Raw genomic sequence first — 12,374 nt, 5'->3', positions numbered from 1 at the left:
TTATACACACACTTGGCTCCCGTGTTAAGATGATGCCTTTGATTGGTTGAACTGGCCGTAGTGGTGGTGCTGAATCTACCCTCCTTTATTCTGTCCTACAGGCAAAAATGACGGTTCAGTCGGAGGCCATCGTTACTTCAACTGTAAAGCGGGTTATGGAGTGCTGGTTCGCCCAGGCCGGCTCTCCCTTCGTGATCGGAACAGTCGGCGTACAGGAGAGTTTTCAGCTTCCCCCCACGTCCCCATCCTGAGAGGAGAAGCTTCTGTTGCCCGTCGGGGGGAGAATCGCAAGTCCTGGAGCAGTTGAGAGGTGGAAAGCAGGTGTTGGATGGGAGAAGTGAACTCCCCACAGCTGTCTTCTTTCTCCTCCTCTCGTCCTCCCAGCTATGCAACAGGCTGACACATCAGAAGCTGATCTACTGCCAGTCCTCCTACAGTTTGAAATGACATTCACTTCATCATTCATCGATGAGTAAAAAAGTAGGACAAAGACAGAGACTGCTCAGAATGAACACCTGTAAGATGATGAAGAGTATACAGAGTTTATGACAGTCCATGGAAGGACTATTTATTTTGTTGGGAGATCATTTTAAATGAATGGGATGAATGAATAGAAGTCATTGCGGACTTATGGGGAGTGTCGGAGCTCTAAGAGGTTCTTTCCTGAAGTGTTTAATTGATCTGAGTGGTTTCAGAGCTGATATGCAGGGATGCAAACTCACTTGTTAACTAACTTTTTGTGTACTGACACTAAGGGATCATTTTAGACCTTATAAAAACACATTGCAAATCAAGCTCTTTTATATTTAGATAGATGCACTTAGTTCTCAGTTATCTTTACCATTCACCATAATTATTAGGTGTTGTCAGTATTCAGCTACAAACAATGGATATTTACTGATAGATACAGGTCTATATGACATGCTGCTACCTTATTAAGGTTCTCTAAAACATGTGCGTCATGTTATCAGTGAATCAGAAAATGGATCCGATTTTAATTTTTTTAACGTTTTGGTGTCTGAATGACAAGGAGGTTACAGATGTACCCACAACACTATGAGTTCTGGATGACCCACTGAGGCATTGGTCAACACTGAATCTTCAATCTCATGCAGATTTAATATTCACAAGGAAGTTGCCTGTGACCCTCCGTAGACGTCCGTGGTAGTCATCTCTGCAGACTGTTGTCACAGCTTGTAAAATTCAAAGTGGCTGAACGCTCTGACAGTCAGAAGCACGGTTACACCTATGACCTTCATTGTAGTCAATTCCCTCTGGCCGCCAGCGACTGTGTTCCTGAGTACCTACCTCATACGGCTGAAGCAGAGGAACTTGGCCTAACAACTACTACAAGTAGACAGTAGGGGGCGCCGTTTCCTGTGTGGAGAATGCCTGTAGCTTGTCTGGGGTCACAGGTGATTTTCTTGTTTTAACTGAAGTGTTTTACACGGTCTTTGTTAGCCAGAAAAGATGTTTCTTGCCTGAGATGTTTGCATCCCTGGATATAATATTACTACCAGATAGTCCTGAGACCCATAACCCCTGCTCCAGCTAACACACTCAATCTGCAGATGAACATTTCTGGCTCTTCTGTTGTTTGAGACGCGTCTCCTCCCTCTGGAATCCTCTTCTTCTCTTGTGAACATAGCCCCTCCCAGAATGTGCCTTCACCACGGCTTTGTTTGCATTTGTTTTTCTGTATATTTAATTCCTGACAGCTGTGTTTGTGTTTAAGAGAATGCCTTGAGCTAAGTGTGAGGTGATCTCAGGGACTGCAGAGGGGAAAGGACAAGGAGAACCGTGTGTGTTTGTAAATGTTGTATGGTGCTGCCATGCATGCACAAATAAGTTGATACTGTTGTGGTCGTGTTGATGCTGAAGATTATCTGTGTGAAGCAGGAAGAGTTCAGTCCTTGTCGGACAAAGCCACTATGGGAGGAAGCCGTTTGTACTGGGAGGCTTTACAAGTTGATTTTGCACTGGAGATGTTGGATTTGTGTTTGAACAGAGCTGGTCTGTCGTCATGGTGCACAGAGCATGAGTAAAGAGGTGCAGCAGATTCATTAGATTAAGTAATAATGCGTTATTGATGACAATAAAACAGTAGATGTTCTCCATCTGAGAGGCCCGACTGGAAGTCTGGTGTTAAAGCAGAAAAGCCGGTTGTGACATTTGGACACAGGGCAATTTTAGCGTTGGTGGGAAATAAGAAAGTGTATGTAATCAGGAAAAGAAAGTGATGTTCTGCTGGGTATTTCACACCTGAAAAGAGAACCAGTGCGCTTCTCTATTTTTTTTTTAATCTGTTTTTAGTCTATCTGTAAATGACATGGTGCACAACAGCAGTTCTGACTGAAAATTTCAGGCATGTCTGGTCAAGAAAATATAAGATGATGTGGCGAGCGTGTTTTTTCTTTTTATCAGTGTACTGTATATCACATTCCAGCAGGATTGGAACATTTTACAGTGTCCTTGTTCTTTTATTTGCATTAACAAGAGAACATTGGCAGTACACCACAGCTCTGGTTCACAGATTGTGTATAGCATCAGTTCCTAAAGAATGTAGACAGGATGCACATGTGTTGCCAGTACTTTTCCATAAGTCAAAGGGAACACTCCACAATTTTATACGTGCCATTGTCAACCCTGTGAAAATGGTGACATTTATCACCAATCCCAGGAACATTAGAATATTATCCAAAATGTTAAAGTCAAACTGAATGCAATATGAAGACATGATGGTTTATCTTCAGAATAACAAACATTATTCATGAATATAAGCTCACTCTGAAATTGATGCCTGCAAAGCATTTTATTGTTTCTAAGCTCATGTGGTGACGTGATTCATGGAACTGTCTGGTTTTAACGCAGTGCTGGGCTGGGGACACCCTTCCATGATACCATCACCAGGACCAATCAGGTGTGTCTGACAGTGACTTCTAAGGTGTTACTGTTGTAGCAGCTGTTCCAATTCTTTTGAGAAGTCTTGCTAAAAATTAAAAGCCTGCATATTTTCAACAATCAATACCAGTAATGAGGTATATTTCAGATGTACTGTCTTTATACTGTTTTCAGTTGACATGAATCATGTTCTATTAACATTTTACGTTGCATCCTAACTTGTTCGTTTTGCTTTAAAAAAAATTTTTTTTAATCAGGTTGTAAATTTGTCTTTAGGTCTGGAGGGAGCTATTTAAATCTGAGAAATTGATCCTGATGATGTCACCTTTGTGATGTAATCATGGTTGAAACACATGGAACAGAATGCCTGTGTCATAAACTGGGCGTGCTGAGTTTGGTTATTAATATACATCACCCCTTTAAACACATGCTGAGTCATGACTAATAGGCTACACTGACGGTGGATGATGCGGAATGACCATGTCTCACTTTCAAACGGCTAAGGTAGGTCCATATCCTGATGAAGATGGACCTGCAAATGCCAACTAACATAGAATCCATGCCGACTGAGGTATGTTTTAACGGCCTCAGCCGTTTCTATGACGACAGGTCAGTTTATCCATGTGTACTGAGACGTGTCTACAGATTTCTAATGAGCTTGGTTGATATTTATGAATACGCGACCTGGAGTACTGCATTCATGTAAACACACTCAGTATGTGCATCATCTTAACAACACGTGTTTTTCATTCTTTTTTTTATCGTGCATCTTCCTAATTTGAAAGGTGTGAACTCTGAACTATTTAAATGCTTGTAAACATGCATTTTTCGCATGTAAATTGATAAAACCTTTTTTATTTGAATGAATATTGCACAAGTGATTCCTTGTAAATTGCTGCTATTAGCATTGTAAATTTAACTAAATGGATCAATCAATTTATATAAAAATATATATCTTACTGTGTACTAGATTGGAATTTGGTAATTTGTTTTGTTAATCCCAGATGGAGAAGTCAGCGCTTCGGTTCAGGGTCCAGTTTATTTTTCATGATGCAGAACAATTCCTAAAAATGAGGCACTTTGTCATGTGGGCCTTGAAAAGGATATGGGAGGAAAAGACAGTGATTCATATTGATATTTAGTTTAAAGCAGTGATATTATTATGAGTTGTGCGTTGGAGACAGTGTATTGTAGTAATTATATTGTATTTATTATCGGCTCTTCAAACCCAGAATGCTCTGATTAGTTCCTACAGGTGGCTGTCTGGTATATTACTGGCTGTGAGGCGGTGAAGGGGTTTGTAGGTTGGACACTAGGGCGGAACTTTGTGATTCATAGTAGTTATGTGGTAATGAAGGAAAAGTTTCTCGTACGTGCGTGTGCATATGTGTGTGAATGATAAGCAAATGTGGCTTTTATTAAATTGTGTCTGTGAATTCTCGACAAGATGGGAAATGACCACCAGCTGCAACGAAACTCACCGTGCTAACTTTGTGCTGCTGGGAGCAACAGATACGATCCCCAGTGTCTCAGAACATCAAAGAAAACCAAACTATTTATGTTTGAGGATTATCACAAAAGCTGCTCCGTAGGGAGATAAACAAACTGTAAAATATAGAAAAGGTTTTCTCAAATTGGGCCAAAACCAACAAGTGGCACATGTGAGCTGGTTTATTTCCCTTCCTGGACATTGCTCGGGCCACATCCAATGGGGTTTGAGTTCATTTCAGCCTTGTAGATGTCCCTTCATGTTGTCGTGGCTCAGAAGTCATGTGACCATATAACTTCCACTCACTGTTCTCATATCTTCTGTTTTCACTTCATATGCACAGTTTCCAGAAGGAAGCTTTTCTGGAACACAACCTAATTATTCATTTTGTTTTATGATGAAATGTTTTGCCCTTAAAATTGTTTTAAATATATGCTTGGAATTCAGTACTTTGAGATTTTGGGGGAGTAGCCTTCGCCTGTAGTCCTTCACTCACTGCCTTGTCAAAATTGGGAGCAATTATTTTACACAACAGCAGCTCAAAGAAGTGGAAATAAACAACTTTCTGTTCCAGAACCTACCGTCCTTTGCACACATGTCTGCGTGATCAGAATCCTTTATTAATGATGATGAATGCATTCAATGTGTTGTTTACGTGACGGGGGACCTCAAGAATCACACCCAACTCTTTTTTTTACTCTGATTTTTTCCCCAGTCATCATCAGACTGCATATATTTTTATACCCAAATCCTAAGCCCTTGAAAATGTTTTTTGATTTTATTTTTCTAGCTTCCTTTTCTTAAGTGCTTTTATTTTGTCCCATATCTTTGATGCATTGGCCTCTTGCATTTCCTGTTATAATTATGGGATGACTGGTCTAGTGCATTGTAAACGCTCGCCTTCGTGTGGCCTTCAGTGGGGTTTTAGCTGGAACAATCTCAGCTCTCTATTTGAACAAGACAAGTTACTTATTTTTTTGTAAACAATATTGTTTATAAAAAGGTGATTGGTTGTAGATGCTGTCAGGTTTCAAGAGGGATTTGGGTTGAAGACATCCTGCAGTGTTGCCTGACTGGAGGGAATCAAGTGACCACCCTGGTCAGAGAATACTCCAATGTTCACGCAGGAAACTTCATAGACGACCAGGAAATCGTCCAAACCTTTGACTTCGCCACCGACCCCTGGCCCACATACCACACCTGACAGCTTCTTCAAACTTTGAAGGTTGCCTTTTAAGTACCTCTTCCTCGCTTGTCTCAAGTGTTCTGCCAACTTTTTCCTTGATGCCTTTTCGCTGACAAGATTACATCCTTCACAACTGATATACCTGTATCCGTTCACTATGTTGGTTAACAAATGTTAGAATAAACCACACCAAAAAGCAATAATCAGCTGTCAAATGATGGCATTTTGTTTTGGTTTTTGGTAATGACCCATAGTTGTTACTGCTTTTCCAGAATAATTCACATTAGTCGCAGGGAGTCATATTTAGATGAACTGTGTGTTAATAGATGGTAAATAGGAGATAAAGGAGAGGGCTTGGTGCTTGCTGAGTCAATTGGTACTCCTGCAAAACGGCCCATCCAGTCCCTGGAATCTTGTACACCGCTGACTCAAGTAAAATGTCAATTCTCCAAAATGCGATTTGTTTGCTTTTGGTCTTATCGACAGTATTACATCATCCTTACTAATTATTATCCTTTGTTGCTACTGTTGATTCAATGGAGTGTTTTTGACTTGATTTGTATGTGTGAGTGCACCATCAGAGTGGTTGATCTGTATGTTTGTGTATATATGCGCATATTAAGACTTATAAAAAGAGAAATCTGAGCACAAGTTTGGGTTTTTAATTAATTTAATTGTTTTATGTGATTTTATGCTGCAATCCAAAGAATAAACATGTATTATAATACATTTATAATTTTCATTTTTTTATCATCTGAACAGTAATCTGATAAGAAAAAAATAAAAGGAAGATTAACAGACCAGTTGTTTCGTTTTGCTGATATTTGAGTTACAGCATGGGGTGTCATGATTAGAGTCAACTAGTTTTGCTTTACTAAAGAGTAACTGGTGTTTGAGTATTATTTAGTTGAGTAAAATACATTTAAAGTTTGAGATATTTTACAGAATAAAACAGGCTCTGTTGACTTAAAAATTAACTACCATGGATCAGTCCCCAGCCATACTCCCAGGTATCATTTAAACTCCATCCACCAAGCCCTTGATTAAGGATTGTCAAAAGACTAATGCAAACAGATCAGCAATTATCCGTTTTATAATAAATAACTCGTTAATACAAACTCCTGCTGAATACAACTTATGACTGTAGACAACCTGGAGAAGTATTTTTTCTCTGCTCTTGTTCCTGAACTCAGTGATTCAATGGTGGGCACTGAGAAAATAAAACGATGTATTTGTGGTGAATTAAAGTATTTTTGTGACAAAGATGCAAATAAACTACACAAGGATTTGTTGACCCACTTTGAGGGACATGCAGGAAATGACTAACATGTCTCCATTGGATGAGCATGTATAACACATTTTAACTTAAACAATTAAGCAGTACCAAGTTTTGTCTTCATATCTCCCACAGATGGATGGGGGGGGTGTCATCAGTGGGACAACTGGATCCATCTGCCCCGAGTTTACCGGCTGGATGATTTGATTGTTGATTAGTTATGACGATGATGTGGATGGCAGAATTTCAGTTTCATGTTTTTGTAAGAATAAGGCTATGATTCTTTTCTGTTCAAAGATAAACAGAAGTGAAACTGATTGGAGAAATTCATGTATTTTCCATAAACATTTGACGTCACACATATTGTCCCAATATGGGGGGGGGGGGCAGGATTCCCTCATTCCAAGGTTTGTAAAAACTGACAAAACAAAACATACTAAATGGTCTCCGATTGGTTTTTATTCCCTTGTAAATAGAATATCAATAAAAACACTGTAAAAATAACAAATAAGGTTTATCCAACAGATGAAAAAGTAACAATGGCATATGTAGACTTTCTACATAGCAATTACAGAACAGTCTACTGTCCAAAAAAGGCACTAAATCTTGAAATAGAATAACAGCGATAAAGTAACAAAAGTGATAACATCCTGCTGAGGTTTGATTTTTTTCATTCAATAGAAATATTGACATGTTTATTGCCAAAATGAAAAGGTATTCAGGGGATAAAAATGTTTTTACACAACTGTTGACCAGATGTTCATTTTTGAGAATATTTACAGTCATTCGCTGATAATACAAAAAAAAAACAAAACCTGAAAGTAATGGAACATCTATTTTATCTTGAATGCCAGAGAATTTCCACCACATGTCAAATAGTGTCATCGACTACAGGAAGAAGAAGAGCATTAATTGAGTGAAAACACAGTGACACCAGATCCACTGAGGGCAGGTCAAAGCAGACCTCAGATCCGATCCTCCACAGCACCACCATCAACCGTTACTATTGGCAACATGCTCAATCCAAAATAGTTTTATTGAACACTATGATGTTAGATGTCGGGTGTTTTACCAGAGGGACGATAGTTGGACTCTGTTATATGAGTATTCCAGGGATCAGAGTGGACCTTATGTTTCAGCAGCTTTGTCATTGATTGGGGGGGGGGCGGCGGCTGGTGTCACTATGGTTGCATTTCATTTCAAGTTGATTAGAATATCATGCATTTTGTCACCCAAATTTTTGTAAACATTGTCAATTTAACTGAAAAAAAAAATAAAAGTGATCAAAAACAAGACCACTACTGGAATCTGTACATCTGAAAGATTGTTTTTTAAGCATCTGAATTTGGGGTTATTTTGATGTGGTAGTATTTGAGGATGAGCCTACAAACTTTTCTGAGATAAAAATCCACTTATGTGATAAGGAAGTGTCTTTTCAAAATTATCTGAAATGGACGGTGACACACAAAAATGTCAAAGCATGAAAAAAGATCTAATAATTATTGTACAGTTTTGTTTTTGCAGTTTGATTAGTTATATTTTTCAGACTTTTTGGTTTTAAAATGACACTAATAAACTACTTTTTTCACTTCACATCGAATTGCTGCTCCAGGCCTTCAAAGAACAACTTCATGAGAGGAACATGAAGGCAGCAACTGAAACTGATTCAAATACCCTGAAATAATCTCAAAGAACGTCATCTTCAATAAATCCAAAGATTGACTTCGTGAAGGCTTCTGCTTTGCAGATTTAAAAGAAATAAAAAACATTTTCTAACCCTTAGTGGGATAGTATTATCTGGTGTAAATAATTCAAACAGCTCATAATCACTACATAAGAGTGTCTCAGTTTAACCAACGCTTAAAGCAAAGAGACAGCTCTGCTGCCGTACAATGAAGAGACATTCCACCAAACAAACAAAAAAACAACTAAATCAACTCAAGACGAAGTGGGAAGCAACACTGATGAGCTGCATTAGCAGTCCACGAGGATGAGGAAAATTACATTATAGTATTATGGACTCTGGCAGAGACATGAATTTATGAATTAACACATTTTTTTTGAAGTGGAATTCTCCCTTTATTTTCAAACTTGGCTCAAGTTTGAGAAAGAGTTCCCCTTTAAAGAGACGAGTCGTTTCTGTTGTCTTATGTTTACAGACTCTTTACAGTAAGAGGCTGTAACTGTCGACTGGTGAAACTTTGATTCACATTGCAGCTGTGGAGGAGTCTGTGGGTGTAGCTTATAGCTGCAGGGGTAAAGTGAGGTAATTGTGTCAGTTTTCTGACTCTGAACCATTAGCTTAGCCTGTAAAGCACCTGTTGATGAGCAAAGATGAGCCAGTTTGAATGAAACCACTTCAGTGTTGACTGATCCTGTGTCAGCTGTCCTGCATCATTTTTTAATAGTGATTTATTACAGCCATTGCAGAAATCCCTCATCTGCACAAAAGAAGGCACTTCAACGTAAACCATGCAGTACTACTGTGTATGTCATCATTAACTACATTAGCTGTAGGCACTTAATATTCAGGGTTCATGTCCAATTAGAACAAAATTACTTTTCTACACTGAAATTGAATTTAGTGATTCTTGCCTCTTTCAAACAGCCTTCTGTAGGTGGGACTGCAGCACCTTTGTTCTGTCCTGCTGCTTTAAATCTTCCGAAGGTGGAACAGAGCAACATTCATTTGTGCAAATCTAAGCCAGCCGTAGAGGTCAAATGATGCTAAATTCACTCTGTATAAAGAGAGTGACCTCTGCAAGGTCGTCAAACAGGGGCCTCTTCTTCTTTGCATGTTAGTGATAACATTTGTCATAACTCATTTCATAGCTTATAATAAAAAAAACTCCCAGAAGGCTACAAAAAAAAAAAAAAGGAATATGCAGGTACCGGTAAGATTCCTACAATGGCTGTTCAGGGATTATTATTTCTCTATTTGACCGGTTATTTTTCAACGAGAAACACTCCCGTGGCTGTTTCCAACTCACTAAATATTTAACTATTAGCTTTAAGGAAAACCTCAGTCCCTTCCATTTATACTTAAAGAAGTTTTTGAACTGCAGGGACTCTAAGCACCATTTTCAACCAAGAAAAAGCATGAAAAATTAAAAGACAATTTAAACATGAATGTGTTTAGAACACATGACATATCAAGCACAAACACAAATACCCCCCCCCTCCTTAAAAAAAGGAAAAAGCAAATGCATTCTGCTTGTAATAATTTGACACATTTGATGCGTCTGAGTAGCATATCTCTAATACATAGCTCCAACCGTGACATTATATACTCAGGAAATACATCAACTTTAAACTTAATACTTTGGCTAATGCTTCACATACCTTTCACCAACAGAAAAGGACTCACTAATAGTTTCTCTCATTTGAAGCTAATATGCCTACATACTGTAAATAGAAATGGATATGATACACACACATTAATATACTGTATGTATATAACCCAAATTTATATAATATACTGTATATGTGTGTTTGTGATATATGTATGTATTTTCATTATATACCTTTATCTGGTAACAGTTTGTTACGCGGTTAAATATCTCCCACTTGAATGATTTGTATTGATTAGATTTTGTGTCACAGTGATTCATTCTGCCCGATTACCCACTGGGTATGTGGACACAAACAGATAAAACTCCATCACCTCCGCATCTAAGTTTCTAGTTTTTTGCATTATGTCGATTATTCCTGTATAAAGTAGTTTTATTTTAATGACTTGTGTTCAGTTGTTTTAGAGAGAAGCGGTATGGATTTTAGTTTTATAAACAACAGAACACCATGTTGTGATCTGTGATCTGTAGTGAACACTCATTTTTTTTAATCTTTTAACACTTATTAGAAAATCAGGCATATTTAGGGGAATGACATCTATGAATGTGATTTTATATGTGTGTCCAAATCAAAGTTTAGATCCAATGGATTTCAATACACGTTACTTTTCCCAGTTGCTGTACAGTGAGGCTACATGTTTGATTTTGGGTCAGGCTTTTGAATTTTGCTGAAGACGTGCTCTTCTGAATGTCATTGTATTGATAAACGTTACACAGCTGAATCTACAGCATTGAAGTTTTTTAATCTATTGGAATGTCAAATTATTAGTTTAAAAGCCTGCAAAAACCTAAAGCTTTAAGAATCAGATTCCAATAATAATTATAATAGTAATTCAATGTGCTGTCAAAAACTCATTTCAATACTATCAATTCAGTAGTAATCCCATTTTAAATTTTACAAATTTACTGTTATTTATTTATTTTTGTATTAGTTTATTTCTTAGGACAGTAGGCTGAGGTGTGGATTATTCTGTTTTCCTCTCTTTTGTAGTTTCAAATCGTTCTAGGCCCACAGAAATAAATCCAAGCCTGACAAAACTGAGCTTATTCTGCTGTTCTTTTCACGGGAAGGAATTGACAGCGAAACTTGATATATACCTGCAATAAAACATGCTCCATACTCCATAAAATAACTATTTGAAATGAGGTTAGCTTCCAAATTTGTGTATCAATCTTTTGAGGCTGTTCAGTTGTGTTGTGATCACAGTACAAGAACCTGAAATTATTTGAACCCTGTGTCAAATACAGTGTTGTCCTGCTGTGAAAAATCATGTCTTTAGACAGTCAGGTTACGGAATCTTTAAAATATCTAAACAAAACTAAATCACTAAAGTAAAAAACAACAAATATTACTGGATGCTTTTCATTTCATAAACCATGTTTGTTTTTATAACATTATCCGTTATCTATTTCACTTTCTTTGATTTATTTTTACTTAAGCAGCTCCATAGCCTACTGAGTAGCACTTAAACAATTGAAATAATTATAATATACTAGTAATATCTAAGAGCATAAGAGAGTAGCAGATTAGGTTGGTGGTTGGAGGTAGGGTTGGGAGGTATCTCAGCGTTTACATGACATTTGGTCATCTTTTTCACTTAACATTCCTATAAAATATGCTTGCATATTAACACACCTCTGTTCCTGTTCCATTCATTACAGAGATAATTTCACAGCCTCCTTCAGTCGTCCTCCAGCGTTTCTGTCTTGATGTCACCTCCATTGATGCACCTTGGCCCGTCCTCTTGGCTGGCTAGAGCTTGGTTGCTGTCGTTGACGGCTGCCTTCTCCAGATTGATTGGGTCCTGGTGCTCAGACAGTGTGCTGTGCATGGTGGGTTCATCCTGAAGGGAAGGGGATGGAGGAGACCAAGACACCCCAGTCAACCTGGAACCATCCGCCTGAGGGCCCACCCCTGACACCACGGAACGGCCAATCAGAGAGGCAGCTCTTTGCACAGACACACCTCCTCTGCCCAAGGCAGAAAACCAACTAGGAAGCAGAGTGGGAATCTGAGCGAGGAAAGGAGAAATGAAGAAAAACAAACTCCATGTGTGTCTTCTATGGGAGGAAGAAGCTATGCAATAGTGAAGAGATACCGTGTGTGTGTGTGTGTGTGTGTGTGTGTGTGTGTGTGTGTGTGTGTGTGTGTGTGTGTGTGTGTGTGTGTGT

The 12,374-nt window shown here is 38.3% G+C and overlaps 2 protein-coding genes across 4 annotated transcripts in view; one reads left to right on the top strand and one right to left on the bottom strand.

Annotated features, from left to right (window-relative positions):
* The window catches only part of kif13ba (kinesin family member 13Ba), a 36,000-nt gene extending 29,623 nt beyond the window's left edge, over window positions 1-6,377 (top strand). The window contains exon 39 of the mRNA XM_068318117.1: window positions 102-6,377. Coding sequence (XP_068174218.1) covers window positions 102-307 — 206 coding nt within the window. The 3' untranslated portion in view covers window positions 308-6,377. The remainder of the gene's footprint in view (window positions 1-101) is intronic.
* Window positions 5,622-12,374, bottom strand: part of LOC137597156 (homeobox-containing protein 1-like) — a 22,533-nt gene continuing 15,780 nt past the window's right edge. For all 3 annotated transcript variants that reach the window (XM_068318129.1, XM_068318137.1, XM_068318144.1), the window contains exon 10: window positions 5,622-12,214. In XM_068318129.1, the coding sequence (XP_068174230.1) occupies window positions 11,885-12,214 (330 nt within the window). In that variant the 3' untranslated portion in view covers window positions 5,622-11,884. The remainder of the gene's footprint in view (window positions 12,215-12,374) is intronic.

Source organism: Antennarius striatus, chromosome 1 (genome assembly GCF_040054535.1).
Source record: "Antennarius striatus isolate MH-2024 chromosome 1, ASM4005453v1, whole genome shotgun sequence".
NCBI lineage: Eukaryota > Metazoa > Chordata > Actinopteri > Lophiiformes > Antennariidae > Antennarius > Antennarius striatus.
Note: the sequence above shows the minus strand (reverse complement) of the source record. Positions and strands in the feature narration are given on the sequence as shown.